The sequence below is a fragment of the Pristis pectinata genome, chromosome 28 (genome assembly GCF_009764475.1).
Source record: "Pristis pectinata isolate sPriPec2 chromosome 28, sPriPec2.1.pri, whole genome shotgun sequence".
Classification (NCBI taxonomy): Eukaryota; Metazoa; Chordata; class Chondrichthyes; order Rhinopristiformes; family Pristidae; genus Pristis; species Pristis pectinata.
The window spans coordinates 20,405,531-20,429,753 of NC_067432.1; the positions used below are offsets into that span (position 1 = coordinate 20,405,531).

The 24,223-nt window shown below is 41.0% G+C and overlaps 1 protein-coding gene across 2 annotated transcripts in view; it reads right to left on the minus strand.

Annotated features, from left to right (window-relative positions):
• Positions 1-2,452: 2,452 nt before the first annotated feature.
• zgc:162879 (ras and EF-hand domain-containing protein) overlaps positions 2,453-24,223 on the minus strand; it is a 59,595-nt gene continuing 37,824 nt past the window's right edge. The window contains exons 6-17 of one of the 2 annotated variants that reach the window (XM_052040702.1): positions 22,710-22,825; positions 21,927-21,995; positions 20,607-20,688; positions 18,848-18,912; positions 17,888-18,107; positions 16,344-16,463; positions 10,897-11,041; positions 9,657-9,738; positions 7,753-7,867; positions 4,217-4,336; positions 3,819-3,895; positions 2,453-2,860 (exon numbers count right to left, since the gene is read on the minus strand). In XM_052040702.1, the coding sequence (XP_051896662.1) occupies positions 2,827-2,860; positions 3,819-3,895; positions 4,217-4,336; positions 7,753-7,867; positions 9,657-9,738; positions 10,897-11,041; positions 16,344-16,463; positions 17,888-18,107; positions 18,848-18,912; positions 20,607-20,688; positions 21,927-21,995; positions 22,710-22,825 (1,245 nt within the window). In that variant the 3' untranslated portion in view covers positions 2,453-2,826. Of the gene's footprint in view, positions 2,861-3,813; positions 3,896-4,216; positions 4,337-7,752; positions 7,868-9,656; positions 9,739-10,896; positions 11,042-16,343; positions 16,464-17,887; positions 18,108-18,847; positions 18,913-20,606; positions 20,689-21,926; positions 21,996-22,709; positions 22,826-24,223 lie in introns of those variants that run through there. The other variant, XM_052040703.1, reaches the window with a different exon arrangement.

The following is a 24,223-nucleotide window of genomic DNA, read 5'->3' on the forward strand; positions in this document are numbered from 1 at the left end:
TCACAATCACACAGGATGTATAGCGCACAAACAAACCCTTCTGCCTAACTGGAGCCTTCCATACCTGTTAATCTTATCCTATTCACTGCAAACTTCTAGTTCCTTCTCCCTGATGTACTTAAATAAAACTAGAAAATGCTGGAAAAGAGTAAATGTTTCTTGATAGATGCTACCTGACCATTTTCTATTTTAGATGCACGGCATCCACAGTATTTTGTTTTTGTCCTTGGATTAATTATCCAGCTTCCCTTTATACGTGAGTCAACTGATAGTGGGTTACACTGCCTTTACATACTGGTATAGAAGCTTACTGGGTTCTTCAGATTTTGTGAACTAAGTCTCAGCTAAGCAAATCTCTGGACTGTACTGGGTGTAGTGACCCTTCTCTGCCAGTAGATGGAATCAAATCAACAGTAGTCTTTTTTCATATTTCACTACGTGGGTGTTGGTGACCATTTATTGCCATTTATCAGTGCCCTTGAGAAGACAGTGGCAAAAAAAACCTTCCCAAACTCCTGTCCTGGTGAAGTGCTTTTGGGTCAAGTGTTACAGGGTTTAGACCCAGAGATGGAGTGGCAATATATTTCCAAATCGGATGGTGTCTGACTTAGAGGGGAACCTGTGGATAGTGGTATTCCTATGTGCCTGCTGCTCTTGTTGTTTTGGTGAGATGTCAATGGATTTATGGGTGCTGTTGAAGTAGCCTGGGTGAGAAACTGCAGTACATTTTGTAAATGGCATACTACAGCCACTGTGTGTTGGAGGGAATTAAGGTTTCAGATGGTTTCTGAGATGCCAAATAAGTGGGCTGCTTTGTCCTGACTGGTGTGGTGTTTCCTGAGAGTTGTTGGGGCTGTGCTCATCCTGGCAACTGGAGAGTAGTCCCATCACACTCCTGACGTGTGCTTTCTATATGGTGGCAATGCCTTGGGTGGCAGGAAGCAAGTTGCTCACTGCCAGTTCCCCAGTCTCTGACTTGTTCCTGTCGCTATGGCAGTTACAGCTGATCAGATTATGATCCATGGTGACCCCACCCACCCCCCAGGCTGTTATTGGTGGAGGAACTCAGCAATAATAATGTGCTTGAATGTCAAGGGCAGGTAGTTAAGATTCTCACTTGTTGGAAATGGACATTGTCATTACCACAGAAGCAGCATGCAATTACCTGGCACCTATCAGCCTATGCCCAAATATTGTTCTGTGCTTCCTAATACAGGCATGGGTTATTTCAGTCGTTGGAGTTGCAAATAAAATTAGACACGTTGTAATCATGAGCAAATGTCCCTACTTTTGACCTTATGATGGAAGGAAGATCAATAATGAACTAACTGAAGGTGATGAGGAAAAAAGTTAATTAAACATAAGTACAAGTCCCTCATGCTTGATCTCCCAGTCAAAAAAAGGTCACAGCTGATCTTTTACTCCTTCACTAAACCAACAACCACTTCTTCAATATCTAGAAAATGTTGTTAAAGAGTTACATCCCTGAATGTCTGACTGCATTTCTGGAAAACTAACTTCAAGGAAAATGTTCCAAGGAAATCCAATCCCAGTTCATCCACAAAGGAGGCTGTGGGAGACAATTGAGAGGTATGAAATGAGGGACCTAGACAGTAGATAGGAAGAACAGATGTCACTTGGCAGAGGGGTCTATAAATGGAGTCATACAGCACAGATACAGGCCCTGTGGCCCCCTATCAAGTACCCATCTCCACTAATCCTGTTTACCACACTTTGTCTGCAAGCCAGTATGCCTTGGCAATTTAAATGCTTGAATAGAGTATCTGTCTCCATCACATTCTCGGGCAGTGTGTTCCAGAGGGACATGGATTAAAAGGATGTGCTAGCAAGAATGGAAGGGAGAAGAGGAAACATCTCCATCTGGAACCCTACCATTTTCTGGAACTTTCTACTCAAAGGATAGAGAAACAAATGATGGTATTTAAAAAGTCTGTACCTGATGAGTGAGGTAACAGGTGTGCTGTCACAGCTAAAGAGCTCTTTCCCTTCATTATGCTCACAGACTTAGAGACTATACATTGCAATTTAGTCAATGGGATCAAAAATCAGAGGAGCTTTAGCTGACACACACTTAGTATAGTAACTTCAGATTGGAAAGACATGGGCAGAAAATGACATTACCAATTAAAGTCGTTGTTGTACAGGTAAAACACTGGGCTCCATGTTCAACATAATGTTTCACATTAAAGGAAATTGTTTGCTGAGGGATGCTGCTTCTCTTGGCAGTGATTATTGCCAGAACCACTTTGTTTTTACCATGATTTTTAACTGTGCTGCATCATGAACACCTACTATGAACAGACTCCAAAATCCATTTCATTCTCTTGCTGCCAGACATGGCGGTGCAGATGGAAACAGTTTGCAAAGTGATTTCAGTACAAAATTCATATTTTTTTTAATAATCAGTTTTATTTCAGATTCTAATCAGATAGCTTGTTTTGAATAGATCATACCATTTCAAACAAATTCCTTCATTTTACAAAACTAGTTTATTTTACTTTTTTACATTTGTTTAAAGTGTCAGGTTTTATATTGATACAATACCATCACAAAATAGAAAATGTGTGCTTTGCTTAAATATCTATAACTACCTACCCTCAAAATATGTATTATCTGCCATATATTGGCCATTTAAAAAAGATGCTCTCAAATGAGAGTAAAGGTTTCAAAAAGGTGATAATATTTGGTTGAACACATCACAAATCCATGGATAACCCAAGAAAGGTCAGTAAATCCTACTTCTACATTTACAGCAATTGTTCACCACTTTTTTCCCATCTGTTGGGCAGTAGTTTCATCACTGGTTCACTTTCCTGATGCTTGCATTTTTTTGGCTTCTCTGCAGAGAGAAAAAGAGAATTATGTAACATGTTGTGCAGACATATCCAACCTCACTGGAGCCTATCAAATTTCAATATGAGGGCTTGTGAGTGGCACTTCAACTGGAAAGAATGCAACTGGGGACACCCTTGTTCCAATTCCTGTTGTCTCAAGGTAGATACTTCACCCAGCCATTTCGGCTTGGCAAGGTCTGGATTGAAATTTTAATTACCACAGCTTGGCAGAGTGCACAAATCTGTTAGCACTTTTCCTGGCGAGTTTCTCTCCCTGCAAGGAGTAAGTCTCCAGATTTGCTTTGAAACAAAAGTTCTCTGGGTCTCATGAAGGAACCAGGGCAAAGTTTTTTTTTTCCCCAGGGAACTTGGAGTCAGATGTTGCATGCAATTTCTTCCACATCTCAACCCTCTAACTAGTGGGCAAGTGTTAAACCAACCAAATTTCCCATTACCTATAGGAATGGGAAGAGTACAAAACTGTTACAACAAAGAATCATCATGGCTTCTTAGGCAGGGTACCAACAGTAGCATTTTGCCAGTGAATCAAGACCTGTTCAATGCAAATTTCCATTTAGTAACCTGTAGCCTGATGCACTTCAGCAATTTCTTCACTTTCTTCTAGAAAAGCAACTGAATATGTGGCTCCATGTGATCCCAGTGCACAGATCCATACAACATAGCATTATTTGAAGATCAATAAACTCTTAATACCCAGAATCAACATTCCCCTCTCATCCCACACCAATTTAGCATTGTTATAAACACAGTTAGCCACTTAACATTGACTCCATCTCCAAATGCCAATGCATTTGATTTGTACGTGTTTCTGCGGAGCCTTCTGTCATTGATAGGGTACTGCAAACAATGGATTCACTATGCACATATTTACAGCAGTTACATTGAATGTCATTGTTTAAGTATACACTGCAGATATGCACACACGTCCAGCAGTGACCTTACCTGGCCAAATGCAGAACAGCTTCCACCACATTGGTCCCATCCTTTGCACTGGTTTCACAAAACAAAGCACCGTACGTCTAGAGGAAAGCAAGGCACAGGATTTACTTTACATTGATCTCTACAAGGTTGATCTGCATCATCATGAGATCTGTAATAAATTAAGCTAGAGTATTATGCAATCGTGAAGCAAACCGTCTGATAAGAAAAGTCAGTCATTATGAAAGCATAAAAACTATAAAAAATGACTTTATAATGGTAATTTTTTTAGGAATAGCATTTACATCAACCAAGTTGCTAATCTGTATTAATGAGAAATGGTAACATTTAACATTGCATATAGTTATTGAAACAATAATGAGAAATTGAGTGCGTACAAAGTGTAGGAAAGAAATTCATACCATAGCTAGCTTCTCTCCGTGGGCAGTCAATACAGCATTACGCTGTGCTTGAGGCATTTCATTTCTTAAATCTATTTTATTACCAATTAAAATAATTGGTATCGGGCCATCAGTAGAATTCTGAAAAGTATATTATTATTGTTTTATTGTACCATCAGGTGATTTAGCAATAATGTACAGTGAAATGCAAATTACATACACCGTAGGGACTGGCATTAGCTGTCCTTTCATTGTAGGTGCCTTTATTTTCACTGAAAAAAACAATAGAATAGGGAGCTCTTTACCAGCGTCCACAGCAGCAGAGAGATTCCCCAAGGACGGAGCTACAGAACAAGCAAACGTGTGCACATACTGCTGTACAAGCTGAGTAAAGAGCTCCCAGTTCCACAAGTATTTCACCAAAAGCACTGATCTACAGGTCTTTCATTTTAAAAAGACAATGAAGACTGTTCAAACTTCATAATGTGCACTGACTTCAAAGTATCTTTTGTACATACATTTCATAGAATCAGTGTCAGAATTGTACAACACAGAAACAGCCCCTTCCACCCTCCATGTTCATGCTGTGCATCAAGTACTATCCTCACTGATCCCATGCACCAGCACTTGGTTCACAGCCTTTATGCCTCTGCAATTCCTCTAGATACTACTTGAATGCTCAGTGTACCTCCTCCTCCACCCACTCAGTGTGTTCCAGATTCCAATTACCCCAAAGTTCTTCCTCAGCTTCCCCTCCAAATCTCTTACCCTACCCTAAACCCATGCTCTCTTGTTTTAGACGCCTCCACTATGGGGAATTGTTTCCAACTATTTACTCTATGCCTCACATAATTTTGCACATCTCTGTAACAGGTGCCCTTCAGCCTCCTCTGCTCCATGGAAAACAAGCCCAGCCTATCCACTCTCAATTGATACACTCCATCCCAGGTGATGTTCCAGCAAATCTCCTCCACACCTGCTCCAGTGCGATCACATCCTTCCTACAGTGGCAACCAGAACTGTACACAGTACTCCAGTTTTGTCCTAACCAATGTTTTAGAAAGTTTACTTTCACCTCCCTCTTCTGATAATACTGTGCCCTGGCTAATGAAGGCAAGTATCCTAGATGCCACCATATCCACCCATGCTGCCACCTTCAGGGATCCTTGGACTTGTACACCAAGGTCCCTCAATACTCCCTAGGGCCCGATACTCATCATTTATATCATCCCAAAGTGCATCACCATATTACTTACCTGGATTAAAATCCATCAGCCATTGCCTTACCCATCTTACCAACAAATTTCATCACAGTAGTTATTTGTTACTTACAGGGTTCCTGTCAATATAAAACTAATCATTGAAGTTTTCCTCTAATGTTGTTAAAATCTAAATAGATTTAAAAACAATTATTTTGGAACCAAAAACTGCAGTTGCTGGAGATACATAGGTCAGGCAGCATCTGTAGTGAGAGAAACAGTTAATATTTCTGGTCGCTGGCATTTCATGAGAACCAATACAATTTCCAACAAGTCATTAACCATTTCCCTCCCCAGATGCTGCCTGACCTGCTGAGCATTTCCTGATTTTCCTTTTATAATTTTGACACACAAGGCATGTGCTGGTATCATCTTCAGGCAAGTAACAACATTCTATCCTGACCCAGGCAACAGTTAAGTGCCCCACAGAGAGCCAACTGATGCCAAAGTACAAAACCTGCAGATCCTGAAGATCTGAAATAAAAGTTGAAAATACTCAGCAGGTGGTGCAGCATCTGTGGTGAGTTGGTTGGGGAAAAATTAATCCATGCTGCCTGATCTATTATTTCTAGCATCTTTTTATATATATTTTATTTAGCACCTTTTATATCCTCAAGACATTCTGAAGCACTTCGCTGCCAAGTAATCACTTTCGTTATGTTGACAAACTTGGCAGCAAATATGTATGGGACAGGTACCACAAACAATAAGGAAAAAACTATTTAGCATTGACCTTGGATCAGCAGCAACAGGTTTCAGAGTCAAAAGGCTGCTAATTCAGGTGCCACACCAGAAGCTCGAACATAAAATGTAATCTGGCACTGTGGTGATGCCTTGCCCGCGATACGGAACATTATTTAGCATGAAGCCAAGTCCTATCTGCCCTCTGGTGAAGACAGAAGGCCTCAGACTATTTGAAGAGCAGCATCCTCCATGTCCTGCCAACACTCATCACTCAAACATTACTGAAAACAGCTCACCTAATTATTTATCTTGTTGTTTTGCAGGGCCAGTGTACACATCACTTGACTACACGGCAAATGTAAGCCTACTTCACTTCAAAAGTAGTTCCAAAACTGAGTGCTTCAGGACATCCTAAAGCTCTGGCACTATGGACATGCAAGTTCTTTCCCTAGATGGTTAGTACTGCACATAGTCTCCTTGTCCTCAGAGGGAATAACTCAAGATGTTTATTGGCATCCCACTGGATAACCTCAAATGCATGTACTAAGAGGAGCGGAATTCTTTTTAATGCATTCATTTTTGGGGATCTGAGTTTCTTTAGTTAGGCCAGCATTTATTGCACATCCACTCGAAGGCATATTAGCTGAAAGAAGTTGAGAAACAGTCCGATTAGCAGTAACCGAGATGACAGAATGTACAGCCAAGGGAGGAGATCACTGGGGAGGGAGGATTAAACTCCCCAAAATAACAGCAAGTGTCGGAGAGTGAGCCACCAACCACATATAGATAGATCACCACCAATTGTGATTCAAATGCAGGATCATGTGGAGTAAAACTGGTAATCCACTATCCTTCAGAAATCCCAATCGTTGTGTATTTGGCTATTCTCAACAGTCCCTTGAAGTTCACCGGGAGCCCATTGCCCGCGCTTTCTTGAACCTCACCGGGTTTACTGGAAAATTTATTGTCCAGCTGTGCAATTTTTTTTTAAAAATGTGAATTCAGTGTTTTGGAGTGTTGATAGAAATAAGATAAGATTTCTATATTAGTCACATGTACATCAAAACACACATTGAAATGCATCTTTTGCGCAGAGTGTTCTGGGGGCAGCCCGCACGTGTCGCCATGCTTCTGTCGCCGACACACCGTGCCCACAACTTCCTAACCCATATGTTTTTGGAATGTGGGAGGAAACCAGAGCACATGGAGCACCCTGACCCCTACACTACCGCAATAAATAGTCCAGAAAACTGGCAGTCGTGAGCATGCTAGATTGAGGAATTATTTCTGTTTTTGGATCTGGATGTGTACTTCGCCAGTTCTGAAGCAAGACTTTGCAATACTGCAAAACCATGAGGGTTGCAGAACGGAAGATTATGTCATTAACGAGCATTTGATCGTGAACTCCCTATATAGAGGGGTCATTAGATCATCAGCAAAGCCTGAGATGTTAATGGAGAGTTGAGTGTTGGCTAGGACAAGGAATGCTATTCTTTACATGATATGTGATTAGTCTTCACCCAAGGGTAGATGGGTTTCAAAAAAGCTGCACGGTAAAACTACAAAGACATTTCAAGCAGAATGAGGCGCAAGGCTGAACAGTCTTAATTGTACCTTAATTTCATCAATCCATTCGCGGACATTCAAGAAGCTTATCTCCGAGGTCACATCATACAGCAATAACACACCATGAGCTTTTCGGAAGTAAGACTTTGCAATACTGCGAAACCTTGGGGTGGGATGTGGGGGAAGAAGAATTTGCATCAATAACAAGCATTTGAAGTGAAAGACTTATAAAAGTGGTGCTGGATTTTCAGCACAGCCCTGGAACATCAAACCAGCCAGAGAGAGGTTTGAGGAATTTCAAGTAAAAGTCACATTGAGTTGCATTAGTTTAAAAAAGGCATTGTAATGCAAGGAGAAACATCCACAGAATAGGCAGGGCCCTAGATCAAATGAGAAACCAATACACATTTCCACTAACTTCACTCATCTAAATGGGGCTTAAAATGTGGCTATTGTTAGATACCTGAACACTAATAAGCATATTTAAAAGCTTTTGTATGGATTTTTTTTATAAATCATCAAGAGTAATGCAAATGAGCTGTAGTAATCAAACTGCACCAAATTGCCACTCTAAATACATTAAGGATCACATCTCAAAACAATTTTGTTTTTCAAAAGTGTTCTAAAATGTTGTCCAATTGGGCTGGTTCACAGCACGTTTTTATATTCTGTGATATGCTAATAAGTTAGCAGAAGTGGCATTAAAAAGATGCCTCTTAAAACAGGTGCAATCGGATCTCAAATTGCATCCATGGCAAACTCTATCCCATCCTGCACAAGTTTATTATCTCTCTCCAAAACACAAGTCAAGGGATGTTGGGAGGCATATTCCTTTGCAAAAGTAAAAGACAGTCTGGGGCTGGCAACTGTAAGCACACCATGGTCTTGTTACCACTCATCGTTTTACAGCCATTGGATGTACCTCTCCTCTCATACCCAACACGAGCCGCTTCAAAATTTGTGCCAAACTTAAATTCGCCCAACAAGGCAGTCAGGGCCTTGGTTTATAATTAACATTCATCTGGAAAGTAGCTTAATCCTCCCTCTTCACTGCTCAATCTGCCCAGGTTTTCACACTCAAGTCTCTGGAGTGGGGCTCAAAAATCACAACTCTTCAACTTGGAGGTGAAATTTCTATCGAATGCCAACAAGTACAGATAAGTGGAGTGCCCTTGGCAAAATATGGCAAGGGGAACCTTCATCTCAGTTACAAGGACAGTTAATGGGCAGTCAGTATTGTCCAACTAACAACCCACCTCCTCGGTCCAATTATACCAATGGTTCTGCACTAGGAGTGCTACCATTTGTACCCCACCAGAATATTATAGTGTGAAATATGAATCACACCTCCATTATCCCTCATGTTAGACAGAGATACAGGATAACATTATTCAGAACAAACAGGTGTCTCTTGGACAGGATTTGTTTGCAATAGGTAACATATGACAAATTTATCAAAACTCTTCTTTACTTGGTCTGGGTTTTAAATCATTTATCCCATGAGATTACATGGGCACAGTCAGAGTGGGGAAGGTATACAATTGTAATACATCAAAATTATGGGACAGGTTGGGCCTTCAAAGTATCATTTTCCATGTCTGTAAATAAAACTTCCATATCTTTAAGAAATTCTTTGTAGTAACCCTTTAAATGCTTACACCCTCACTTTTCATATAGCTAATATAATTACACTGATTTTTTTCCCCCCAACACCTGGTTGGAATAAAGTATAACATTATGCAGAGAATGGAGGGATATGGACCATGTGCAGGCAGAAGGAATTAGTGTAATTAGGTATCATTAGCTTAATTAGTTCGGCACAACATCATGGGCCGAAGATCCAGTTCCTGTGCTGTGCTGTTCTATGTTCCAAGTAAAATGATTTGCAGCACTGCATTGTATGGTCTGACCTAAACTAAGGCATCAAGTAGAGAAATAACAGTGTCCTTTACCTCTCCTGGCCTGCAGTGTCCCAGATCTGTAATGTGGCACTTTCACCATCAACCAATAGCTTCTTCATTTGGAAATCAACTCCTAGAAACAAACAAGTTACATTAAAATCACATGCTAGGGTCAGAACTTTTGAAAAAACACATAACAGAGCCAAGTACAGCTACAGCCATTAACAGGGCCCATCATACAGGGAAAGCATTCATTCCTTTTCCCAGAAATTTTTATCCTCAGGATGTCAGGGGACTTGAGAAAGGAGCAAGACTTCTTGTGTGACTGCTAATGTTTTTGAAATGACAGAGTGCCTTCCACAGTGAGCCGTGGTGTGGAGTGGAAATGTACATAAGCTGGACCAGAAAATCATGGATTTTCCTGTGATCTTCCCTGAGCCAGTTTGACTTTTAACCAAAATTCAACAGCTTCTTTGTTACCTTAGTTGGTATCAGGAATTTACCATTTTGAAAAAATTTTCACATTGCCTTTGTTGGATTCAAACTTCCCTCCCTCACCAAGACAACTGGACAATCAAAGAGGTCCAACTCCTTTTTTCAATAGCAAAGCTGGTCCCAAAGTGGTTCAACGTTCCTCTATTATAAGTGCTTCTCCTGCACTTTTAGTGGTAAGAGCCGATTACAGGGTCCCAAGCTGGTTTCTGGACTCAGCTGGGCACAGTGTACTCTGGCTGTGCTCAGGTTAGTTACTCAGGGGTGGTAGGGGAGGGTGAAAAAAATTGGCCTCATTTCTCGATTGTTGTGGCTCAGTTGGTAGCTTGGGGCCAGGAGGTTGTGGGTTCAGGTCCCACAATTCAGAGACTTGTACACGAAAAATTTAGCCGATGCTATACCAAGGGAAGACTACACTGTTGGAGGTGCCATGCTTCAGATGGAATGTCAACTAGTGACTCCATCTCCCCTCTTAGTTCAACATCCTATGCAGCATCCTGAAGAACAGTGGGGAGTTTCCCCTTATCCTGCACAACATTCAACTCTCAATAACCCTCACAAAAAACAATTATACAGTCTCATTCATATTGAGAATTGTGGGATCTTGCTGTGCAAAGCTGCCTTATTTCCTACCCTGCAAAAAGCAACTCATCTACAGAAGTATGCTATGGGGATAGCATGAGGCCATGGATGGCGTTATATCAAGTTCTTCCATGTAAATAGGCTGAAGGCAATCCCACTTTCCACAATACCACACCCATTAAAGGCACAGAGCCAGGCAGCAAAGGAGCCAGCTCACCCAGTGTAGTAGGAATGTGTCCTTTGAACTCGTTCATACACAACCGCAGCAAAAAGCTGGATTTCCCTGAACCTGCATCCCCTGCAAGGACAAGTCTGTAAAGCGGTCCGTCTCCCCGGAAGTCATCTCCCACAAACCTGTCTGTCTGAAAATTAAAAAACAAGACTAATTAAGAATGCACATATTATTTTGGAAAAATAACACAATCAACGTCATTTCATCTCCCCTTTCTGTACCACCTGCTCTCTAATACAGGAACAGATCTTGGGCATTCTCAAGATAATGCACTCCAGTCTAGAGATTAACTAGTGACTGGAGGTTAGTTTCGATCCAGTCATCTGTAACCCTATGAAAAATTGGCCATTCCTGCAAAGATGGCATTCTGTCTAAAAAAAAATCTTTATCATTACATCAACAATCTACCCCAATCAGTTTCTGTCATTCAGTCATAGATCAGTGCCTCACTTCGATTTTTATTTGACAAGGTTTCACAATCATCACTTAATAAAAATCTGTAGTTCATAATCTTGGAAGTGCCAATTATCCCAAAATCCACAGGCTTGACAGGGTGCATTTCAGAACCCCACTATTCATGCATGGAAGCTTATTTCTCAGCTTCTTTACTAGTGGCCCAGCTCTGACCTTAGGACTCCAGAGACTGCTGAACAATTGTTATGCACAAAAGGCAACACAACTAGGTGCATATCAGAGGTCATTTGACCAAAAACGTAATCAGAATCTTTGGATAACCCATACAATTTACCCCAGTGTTTGTGTTACCTTTAGTTTATATTTCTTTCAAATTAACACTCCAAATGATTTTTTAAAGTTAAGATTAAACCAGCTTCTGCTGCCCATACAAGGGATACATTCTCAGTAACTCACTGAATGAGCACATTTCTCATCTCCCTTCAGATTCTTTTCCAGTTACCAGTCAGGTACCAAACCATATACTTCTACAGGTGATGTTGCATTCTCTGGATGAAACAACAGTAAATCAGAAACTATGTACACCAAGTACGATAAGTGTGTTTAGAATGCATTAGTATAATGCCTAGATGTGTCCCTAATAGAACAGCTGTCTGCAGAGTTGAATAATTTGCAAAATTAAAAGAACCTGACATTTTCAGAAGACCATTCATTTCATCATGTTCCTCTTGGCCAAAGAGCTGTCTAGCACAATCCTTCAGGCAGCAAAGTCCAAATCCCCACAACATGTCAATACAAATTTCATCCTCCCTCTAGTCCTTCCACCTTGGAAGGAAGGAGCTTCAATTTAGTGCCCACTTAGCTATACCATGAAAAACCAATCCAAGCAGAGCAGGATTATTCCAGTGGAGGCCAATAAGTGCACTCTACGAAATGGATGACTCTGGGGAGGATGGGGAAAAGACTCAGTGTGCAAGCTCTTCTCAGCTGCCTCATGTCACTTCCATAACCAGGAAATGCCAAGCTACTAAACTACAAAAGTTACAATAGGTATACTTCAATTTAGTTAGGCCAGAGGGACTTCAAAAAAGTGTATGCAGAGTTTATGACAATTTTCTCCCCATTCTACCTCACCCAAGTGACATTTCCAGACACACACTTCAACAGCAAACTGCAGGCTGTTCAACCAAGGTGGAATCAAAAGACTGAGCCCAATCTTGTCATTGATCCATGGAGGCAACCCAATCAACTTTATGGAAGTGGCATGGAGAGGAGTTAAAGCTCCCCCTCCACAGACTCCCACCTCCTCACTATCCTCAGCCTTCCACGCTGGTTTAGTCAGGATAAACTCGATGAGCCACAGTGGGTGAGGAGAAGGGATGACGAGTCAGGTACTTCCCAGAAATTCTTGTGGAATAAAGCCATCACCAATTTTACTTGATTTACAATATAGTTACCATTATACTCAATTCTCTTATACAATCCAGGCAACAAAGCAGTAAATGTACCGTGATACAGTGTTGCACCAGACACTGCTGTCAACTAGAGAGTTACTGCTTTCAACAGAGATGCTCCATTCATAGATCTACCTTTGCTATGTGCATAACACCCAAGCAACACCAAAGGTGCATATATTCATTATATATTGGCATTGTTACCGGAGGGAATAGAGGACCAATCACATATGAAAAAAATAGAGAAGATTCTCCAAGTAGACCACTGACGATGGGTCTGTTGAATACATGGGGGGGGGGGGGGGGAAGAGAATTCTCGAAAGAAACAAGCAAAGTCAGCCATTCACCCTGCGCACTGAATGAATGGAAATGTTCCCGAGGCAAATGTTGTTGTAAAGGTCACAGGAAGAGAGGACAGAACAGAACAGAAGAATGCAGGGAGAAGAGGAAGACGGTGTTGCTGCTATCGGTCAAGTTTGAGGTACAGATAATACTTCTTGCAATTTGAAACACAGACAAGGTCTCAAACAAGAACAAAATGAAAATTTGAAAGGGACGTTTTAATCAGGTGCCAGAGAACTGTGGGGTACAGGTTTGGCACATGCAACCAGGAACCAGAGGAAATGGTTGTTAAATGCAGGGTCAGGCTGAAAACAATAGCAAGAGTGCAATTTTCAGTCCTTGCCAGCCCAGCAACGTAGGATCACTGAGTATGTGGGCTGGCAAATGAGTTACTTCAGGCAAAACTATTTTATACAACATTTTAGACTGAACATTTGAAGGAAAGTACAGAATGGTATCTAGTATGGCAAAAATTAAAGTGTGGAGAACAATTCCACGGTGCAGGCAGGGAACAAGCACACAGATAGCAAAGCCCTTTCCTTTGCTGCCAAGTCACGTGGATTTGATGTAAACTAATAGATCCTGCAAGTGTAAAGGGTGCGAGACTGCAGCTCACATGGGTGTAAAATGCAGGAGCTTATGAGACCTACTCTGCCTGAGAATGCCTACTCAAGATGGCTCAGTGTTACAATTGACAGAACAGGGCACTTTGCTTTGTTGTGCAGGTCCCTGAATAAAGTAACAGCCAATAAAGATCATTTAGTTGCATGAGCTCATTAAATAAAGATCTGGTTAGGTCACTTCTGGAGTATTGCATGCAATTCTGGTTGCCCCATTATTGGAAGGACGTGAAGGTTATGGAAAGGGTGCAGAAGATGTCTACCAGGATGCTGCCTGGATTAGAAGGCATGTGCTACAAGGAGAGGTTGGACAAACTTGGGTTGTTTTCTCTGGAGAGGTGGAGGCTGACGGGAAACCTGACAGAAGTTTATAAAATTATGAGAAGCATAGATAGACAGCCGGTATCTTTTTCCATGGGTTGAAATGTCCAATTCCAAAAGGCATGCATTTAAGGTGACAATTCAAAGGAGATTCACACACACACACACACAGTGGTGGGCGCCTGGAATGTGCTGCCAGGGGTAGTGGTGGAGGCAGACACGATAAAGTTGTTTAAGAGGCCCTTAGATAGGCACATGGATATGTAAAGAATGGAAGGATATGGACCATGTGCAGGCAGAAGGAGTCAGGTGTTATTTGCTTAATTAGTTCGACACAATATTGTGGGCCGAAGGGCCTGTTCCTGTGCTGTACTGTTCTATGTTCTATTAAGTGGCCCCATTGGAGGACTCTAAATACGGTAGAATCAGATAAGTGACACAACAGATTCTGCAGATGCTGGAAGCTGGAGCAACACACAAAATGCTGAAGGAACTCAGCAGGTCAGGCAGCATCAATGGAGGGAAATAACCAGTCAACGTTTTGGGTCAAGACCTTTCATCAGGATTGTCTCCTCCAGAGAAGGTATCCATGTCCATCAGATAAGGTGATGGACATAGATACCTTCCCTGGAGCAGCTACAATAGTCGATTGGCCAAAGTGCACAGATTCTTTGTACTCAGAAGACTAACAGGAGGAGGTTATGTGGCCTAGGACCAAGAGATGTGGTGAAGCGGCAAGGTAGTGAATAGGAACACAATATCTCCAGAAATGGAGAGCAGCATTAGCACAAGGTAGAGTTTCAAAAGGCAAAGAGCATACTGGAGGTAGTCTTCAAAAGTCGCAGGGCCATGATAAACAAGGATACAACATACGACTTTTGGTAACTAACAGGGTGAGGAGACTGCACAAATGCATAATGGATGGGTCTCCAAATACAAAGTAGATTCCAAAAGGTTGAAGGTCTCCATTTGAATTCTATTCTCTCAGGACCCAAGCAGGAGCAGAAAAGCAAACTCACTCAGCACGGACATTGTCCGAGTTGTACAGCAACAGAACAGAACCCCCCAAGCAATCCATCAACCACCCATTTACTCTAATCCCATTTTATTCTCTCCACATTGCCTTCAATTCAACCCCAACCCCCTCCCCCCACACCAACCAGAGTCTACCATGCACCTGCCCAGGGGTAATTTACAGTGGCCAGTTAACCCACACGTCTTTGGGATGTGGGATGAAACCAGAGAGACAGGAGAATGTGCAAACCCCACACAGACAACAGAGGTCTGGATTCAACCCAGGTCACTGGAGTTGTGAAGCTCTACTAACTGCACCATTATGCTGCATCTTTTTAACTCCATTACTGCCATTTTGTGAAACAATGTTTTAAACAACATTAACTTCCCTTCCATTTCACTATGTGAATCATCCAGAATAGCTGTACAGAGTGTAAATAGAACACAAGCCTGCAGCTAGTGCAGAATGAACCAGTTAACAGCTGCTTGGAGAGTTGATGAATGACGATGTATTCTCTGTTACTATCATGTAAGACCAGCTGAGAAACGCTGTTAAAAACCTATTATATCTGCTACTGACGACACATTTTCATGCAAATGAAACGCCACAGCAATTTTTCATGAAAGTACTTAATATTTTCCTGTCAGCAGAATTTTAATTTGAAATATTCAGTAGATTTGATGTGCTGCTGTTATACTGTTGGGAGCAGTAGGTAAAAGTCTGGTTTTAAAAGCAAAACCTTTGCTATCAGGGTAAAGGAAGGGAATTAGTCAAGGGTGCTGGGATGCTGTCGTCAGAGGTTCTTGCACTAGTTTAAAATAAAAATCATAGTCCCATCCACAGACCTGGAAGATTAATCACCATTGGGAGAATTGTTAATTGTTTTCAGTTGGCCGGTCTTTGAGGAAGCAGCAAAAAATTGAGGTAGTTCTTTTGTGGGCATGGACATCAGGTTTACTTTAAAAAAACACTTTTTTTAAAATTTGCTAGTTAATTTAAATTTAAATTAACTGTATACAATTTAGCTAGCAAATTATTCTACTCAACTTAAATCATGCAGTAATTTTAGAAAAGTTAATCAGAAGTGGTAATATAGGCATTAAAACTGCTTATTGTTCTATAAATGCATTTCCCAACTGTATTAATCAAAGTAGAGCAATCTTGAAGATATCAAAAATTAAAAGCAATTTAATTGCACTACCCAACAGTGGAAAAGCCTAGCTGGATGAGAGAAGGTTTTCCTGTTGGTCACTGTCTGGATGTTACCTTGGGTGAGAACGCTGGTAAACGCCTCCGGGAAGATGCCGTGGAGCTGCAGCGGCTGACAGGCCGCGAGGGTTTCCAGCTTCCAGCTACTCCGTCCACCTCAGTCCTCACCTCTGGCATCTGATAGAAACACAGCCACATAATAACACCAGTGTTCACCAACCCAAGCCCACAGCAAGTAAATTCTCCTTAGTGTTAACATTGCCAGTATAAAGGAAATGCATTGAAGTTCTCATAAAGATCACTTTTGACAAGCATGCCTTTAATTTCCAGTTTCCTGATGCAGCATTTTTTCTTATCCATTTCGATATAAATATCTCCATAATTAATAATTTATGTTGCGTCCCTAATCTAGTAAAACATCACGAAACACTTCCAAGGAGTATTTACGAATGTTGCCATTTTGCATAAAGAAACATTGAGGCTGGTAAAAATGCATTGTAAGAGGTAAATTTTAATACATTACAACAGATGCATCTCTCTATGTCAGATTGGTTCAGCAATGGCACTTCAGAGCTTAATGCACAGATGGCAGCAGTGGTATGATGAAAATCTGATTCCACTTGTGGCCAGCATTGGAACAATGTAGACATCATGGAGAATAACAGGGCTGGAGGATTTTATAAGGGTGAGGAGTGACAGGCAATGGAGGTACTTGAAAATAAGGATAGAAATTTTAAAACTGATGAACTGGGAGCCAAGAATGGAAGTCAGCAAACACAAAGCTGAGAGAAGAACAGGACGGGTGGGAGTTGGGACACAACCTAAATTTTGAATGGGCTGGACTTTACGGAAAGTAATAGGATGAAAACCCAGACAGCATTTGGATAATCGAGTCTGGAGGCGACAGAGACAAGGGTTTCAGCACCAGGACAGCGGAGGCAAGGGCAAGAATTGTTCTCAAAGAAGCAGAACTAGACCATCCAGGTGATGAAATGACTGGAAGGTTGGAAGCTCCACAAGGAGTCAAATAGGATATGAAGTTGTAAATATCCATCTTCATTCAACCAAGCTACAGCAAGACTGATGGTCAGAGTAGGCAATGGAGTCTGTACCAGACATCAAACACTGCAACAGCATCAAGATTTAATTGAGAACTACAACAAAATTTAGGTGAATAATTAGATTCAGAGAAAAGAGCTCTGTAGTGGATTCTCTTTCTAAATTTGGTGGTTCATGCTACATTCCTGTCTCTCACCATTTATTCAAACTATGTTGAAATTACATTCCTCATTGCCGGATATTCTGCAATCAAAAATAAAGATTACACCTTGCGACTACACCTTGTATGGCTGACTGCTTTGCAGAACCAGTCCACGTACCTACTCTTGCACTTCTAATTTTATGGTTTCGAGTTGCTAGGCTCTGATGTCAGATTCCCATTGCATAGTTTCTAGAAAGGAATGTGGAACAGCAGGTTTACACCAGTAGGAGTCATGAGAGGAGGTGGAAGCAGACAGCTGATGGTGAAAAGCATATATCACACGAATTACCGCAAATCACTTCTACTCCGGAAATGAAAGCTTCCGAGCAAGTTAGCTCACCTCTGCATCTGATGCCACATACGAGTAACTATAGTGCATTGTTTCACGGGAATCATTGCTGCGATCACTGTCATAATCGTCGGAGGAATAATCTGCCACATCCTGAGATGTGGACACGCCACTGTCCAAGTATCGATCTGCCCAGTTTGCTACTGCGGATATTCGGTGTCTGGATTCATCATTATTCAAAATCATGGAGTCAGCATCGCCATTGGAAATACTACAAAGAATTATATAGAATACACAGCACAGAAACAGGTTATTCAGTCCAATTAGTCTGGACTTTTTACATTCCTCATATCGCTACATTTTCATGTTTAGTTCTTTTCAAAACATCTCAGCACTTCCTGTGGTAGTAGGGTTTGCAATTTAACCACTGAAGAAATGTCTCACTTCCCACTCTACAAGTACCCTGTTCAACTCATTCATAACACTTGAGAAAATACTTTCCTTTTGCACCTTTTCCAGGGCTTCCATTGCCTTTTTACAGAATGGAGCCCAGTGCTTTAATAAGGGAGGCTTTGCCACTTCTGAATTCCAAACTCAAAAAAAAAGCAAAAGAAATTTGCAGAACCTGGGCCATCTACAAAGGAGACCAACCAATCTCCTGTCCACCAGTCTACTTCCTCCACCCCACCTTCAGATTAAAGGGCCTACTAGACATCTCCAGCCCTGCATTCACAAACTACGGGTTGATTGGTTTGTGCTTTTCCATTCACTGCTGGGATAATTTTTGCCTCATCAACACCTCTAAGTTGACAAATCAGTCCACTTGCCTTTCAGCAAATGCAATACCCATTGAAAAAAAATTCTGTTATCTTGCCCCCCCCACCACCCCCAAGACACTCACTTGTATTTCCAATACCCAGATCATTAGACAATCATTACTGTTGACAGAAATAAAATGCTTAAATAAGCATGGGTCTATTTTCCACATGTCCAGTGTTTTATTTTGCCTACCTGTTGTAGTTAATTACATGCAATCCATTTGGTTCTTCTTTCAAATCTGGTTCAATTAAGGAATGCTAGGTACAAAAACAAGTCCATAAGAAAATATTTCAAATATCAGTTTCCAAAACCTGAGCAATAACATTTATTCTTCAATCCCAGGCTTCATAAGCCTCCAATTTCAGATGAGTGGATGGATCAAAATCTACCAAACCCAGAACAATTTACCATCCAAAATGTGTGCCCCAGTCTTTGCGTTACTCCTGTCTAATCATATGCTGTACACCTTTACCCTATTTTAGCTCTACAGTTCTACCAACAATCAACCTGGTTATCGGTTAATCAGCTGACTCAGTTTCAACTGCTTTATGAAACTGAATCTTCGTAACCATAGATTCCTTTTTATTTGCAATGACCAGCTGGAGAAAAAAGAAGGCCCAAAGCCCAGGTTTATGCCATTGAATCACCCAATTGGGCTACAAGTATCCTGAATCAGCAGAGACATAATACATAATATGCAACTTTTCCCAAATGTCTTGGATCTTTAGGTTATCTTTGCTTTTATGCGAGTTGATATTCAATGGCTTAACCACTGCCATGTGTCCTACCCTCCTGGTCCACTGATCAAAAAATGGAACTGGACCAGCCCTATAAATACCTTGGCCACAAGAACCGGTCAGTTAGAAGCCAGATATCCTGCAGCATGACACGCTCCTGGCACCCTAAAGCCTTTCCACCAACTAGAAGGCACAAATCAGGAATATAACTCCATCCAGGACAAAGAAACCCATCGATTCATGCCCCATCCTAAACAGTACAAGGCTGCAATGTGTACCACCTACAAAATGTAGAGTAGCTACTTGCCGGGTTTAGTCATACAGCTGTACCTCCACTACCAAGAAAGACAGGGCAGCAGGTACAATGGAACACCATCACTAGGCATACACTATCTGACTTCCTTTTAACGTAGAGAGCCAAATCCCAAAATTTACTCCCCAACAGCTGTAGCAGTTCAAGGTACTAGCTCACCCCTTTATTTACCAGGGCAAGTACACATGGGCAAATAATGCTCTCCTTGCTAGCGATGACCATATCCCAAGAAAATGAACGATAAAAAAATATTGTAGGATCTCAGCAAACAAAAAGGAACACTACGGGGATTCTGGTACACTTAACCAAAGTTTGTACTTAATTACAAAATATTTTATGTAATTAAATGTAATATAATCTTCCAGAGGTAGCAAGTGTTAGAAGGCATCCTCCAAACGCGAAACTCCCCTTGTACAACAAACACATTTGCCATTCCTGGATAGGAACTCATCATTACAGATTTTACTCCTTTGGGAAAGTGAATGTTTTAGACCTTGTGGATTGTCAACAGATGTTGACCCAATCCCAGGGCCAACCTTTGCTTTAAATTCCTGGATCTTCATCACCATCTGATTGGATAACTTCTAATCCAAGGTCATTCTGTCAATGTCTATACCAAAATTCCAAACCTCAGACTTGGTGAATACCAAACATTTGTCCTGAAGTGCATTTATATAACAATTTCATATTGGTTATAACAGAAGCTATATTAATAATGTTCAGTTTCTACAGTGACACAGTTCAGGCAAGTGGACAGCGTTTCATCACATTCCTGACTCTTGCCTTGGCAGAAAGGCTTTGGGGGCATCAGGAACCAAGTCACTTGCTGTAGTGATTTGTGATCTCTACTACTTTGAAGCACCCAATTTTCCAAAGGTTTTTTTTAAATAAAGAAACTTACCTTCTTTTTATTTGCACTGTGACTCTTTTCCAAAGCACTTCTTAATCCATTATTGCTATCATAAAGGGCCTTGTTAGCTTCTCTGAAGAAGAGAATGGAAGCTTAACAATGGAACAACAAAACCATCTAAACTTATTCAGAACAAAAACCCTTGGGGAAAACCACCCAATATCACAACTTACACTTATGTCTTTTCTAAAGATCACCGACTCAAAACTCCCTCCAGAGATCCTGCCCGACCCACTGAGTTGTTAAAGCATTTTCTATTTTTATTTTGCCTTTGTGCAGCAATTCCAACTCATTTATTAAGAAATAATACTTGGCAGCAAACAGGGAAATTGTGACTCAGGACACAAGAGACTGCAAATGCTGGAATCTGGAACAACACACAAAAACCTAGAGAAACTCAGTGGGTCAGGCAGCATCCATGGAGGGAAATGGACAGTTGATGTTTTGGGTCAAGACCCTTCATCTGGATTCAATGCAGGGCAATTGAAGGAGGTGGCTCAATGCTTGAACAAAAAGGAGATTTTTTTGGGGGGGGGGGTGGGGAGTACAAATCAGGTTAGGGAAATGGAGAGGTACGGGGAGAGAATTCCAGAGGAGCTGAAGAAAGTGATCAAAATTAGTATGTTGGTAATGTTCTGATGGGAAGCTTATATTAACATCAAAAGAAAATTACCACACTAACTTCAGTAGAAGTTACCGAGAGATTAAGTTACGTGGCCAGAGATAAGCATGGATGTCTCCCACAGTCAATCAACTGGTATAATGACTGTACTTTCAGAGCGGTTCGATTACTGCAGATTAGCATTGGCACCATGTGATTAAGGGTGGGAGATAGAAATGCATTTGGAGCCATTACACAAACACAGATTACAGAACAGTTCATATAATTCAAAGTTGACAAACATTCTAGTTGTAGTAAAACTCCAATTATCTAGCACGCTTAGGACTTCTGTGGTGCCGGATGAGTAGATTTTCCGCACCACTGGATGTCATTTCTGTTAATATGCAAACACATTTTTAAGAGGTTACAGAGAATCGTAATTAATTTTCCAGTGAACCAGATAAGTTTAAAGGGAGCGTGGGAACGGAGGCCTGGTGAGTGGAAAAAGAACACAGGAACTGGGATCCCGTGTGTGGGATGGGAACATAGCAGACATTACTAGAACCAGATGCTGCGCTATCAAGATTTCTGAATAGTCAGATAGTGGATTATTGGAGTTTTACTGATTACATTTAAGCCTTGAATTTATAACCCACGCACATTTCCATTTGAAATTAGATTTTAATCCTTAAAAAGTAAAAATAACATACTGAAGCATCTGTATCTGATTTGTGGAAACTTCATTCTCTTCTGTTAATTTCTTTATAACTTCTTTTGCTCTAGTTAGGGAACAAGAGATTATTAAAGTACACAGCATCTTTACCCTGCAAATACATTCACTCCTGCTCTATTGGCACAACTTCTGATGTGTGACAAATCAATTAAACTCAAATTATAGAAACAATAGTTTGCTAGGAGCCTTGCCAGTGAGTTACTAAAAATCCATGCAAATAAAATGCTTTGTTTGAATTACTTTTCTTTTGGCATCAAACACACATCCTTTCTCCAAAAGGACCCATGGAAAGTAAATACAACTGAAACCATGTGCAACAATTTACAGCACCTTTAGTGCCTTAAGCAGGTCAATCAGAAAATTCTGGTATCGAGACAGAGGAGACAACATTTGGACAGGCGACCAGACTTGGTATAAAGAGATGCCAATGCCAGTTTTGTTCACGGCCAGTGCTGGGACTTCTACAAGGAAGTGTGCACAAATCCCAGTACAAGCACTGACATCAGTTAAAGTCATACAGTACGGAAACAGGCCCTTCTGCCCAACTGGTCCATGCCAACCTAGATTCTCATCTAAGCTGGTCCCATATCCTTTTAAACCTTTCCTATCCATGTATCTGTCCAAGTACCTTTTAAGTTGGGCAGATCTGCCCCGTTATAATTACAACACCTTGAAGACCAACATTCCACAATAAATACAATGGACAGGTACATAAAATTGAAGTTATAGTATGTATTTGACATCAGAGTTATTTATTTACCGACTCTGATCTTGTTGATGATCAGAAAGTTCATTTTTGACTTTGTCCAGTGTAGCTTCAAGAATAGAAATGTCCGTTTGGCTCTTCAGAAGGGAACTTCTCAAGTGTTCATTTTCCTACGGCAAATGAATATTCAGTTATAGAACAAAACTCTGCTACTGCTAATAGCGGTTCAACTCGCATGGCTCCCTCTGCAAAGATTGCTTCCAGTCTCACTCCAGAAAAAAAAATCGAGCACCAAATCCAGACTGATGTTTCCATGCCACATTGAGGGAGTGCTGCACTTCCCAGATGTAGAGAATGGACACCACTATAATAGTGTCTGAAAAGGCAGCATCCTCCATGGTAATTATCCCTCAGTAAACATCACTGTGTCAGATCATCTGGCTGTGTGATTTTGCTGTGCACAATGTTGGTTGCCACAATTCCTCCATTACCAATTTGTAAGAATATTTGTTTTGGGGCATCTTGAGATTTTGTATAGAAGGGCACTGTGTGCAAAACTTGGAGAGTAAGAAAACATTAGAGAAGGAGCATGCACTTAAACTTGTTACTTGACACATGTTAAATTTTTACTCACACAAGTTTGTAATCACAAGCTTTGATATTCCTTAAGCTCTTGGATCTACAACTCTCTTCCAAACCTGCAGACTCACTAACTTCAAATAGGCCACACAACAAACAAGAACGTTTGCAATAGATTATAGGGCTGAATTGTTTGAGTTTGGTAGCCTACGGGTGTCAGTTTGGACCATCCATGATGGAGGGGGTTACTCAAATGCACATTCAGGTCAGAGTATAAATGTTTTCCCTCACAGACTGAACAAACATTGTGGAGGTGGGGGTGGGGGGGAAATCACAAAGAATCTGTTGCAACAGAAATGGAAGCAGAGTAGTCCTTGGGCCCTTCAACCCTTATCTACCATCAAATCAAAATGACATTCTGGTTCTTGGCTTCAACATTCACTGTTCCTGATAATCCTTACCTTCCATAAAGACCAAAAGTTTGCCCATCTGGGTCATGAAAATATTCAAGCCATAGCTGTGTCCAAAGCTCTCCCAGAAGTCAAAGGATTCACATTTGAGGGAGGATGAAATTCCACCTCAGCACCATCTCAGCTTAAAAAAGTGTTCCTCGAACAGGGAACAATTGTGCTAATTTAGCATTTTCACCAAAATTATAATTAACCAATAGGTATATAGTAACTGAGCTAATCACAACTCAGAACTCTTAGATTTACAGAACCTGGAAATAACTAGTCAGACAATGATAGGTTGGTAAACAAGATTGGATCCAATGAGATTGGCCTACACCATTCCACAAATTGCATCACCTGTTGAGTATTCCAGACAATACAAGTACAGTCAGACTGCAATTTAGATCACATATTGCATCTCAGCTGGCTCACTGAAATACTGATTTTATTGCCAACCCGTTACCTCCTTCATAACCAAAGCATTAAATACAATGTCAGAAGGGAGGCCTTTAAATTCTTGGACTTCAAACAAATTAG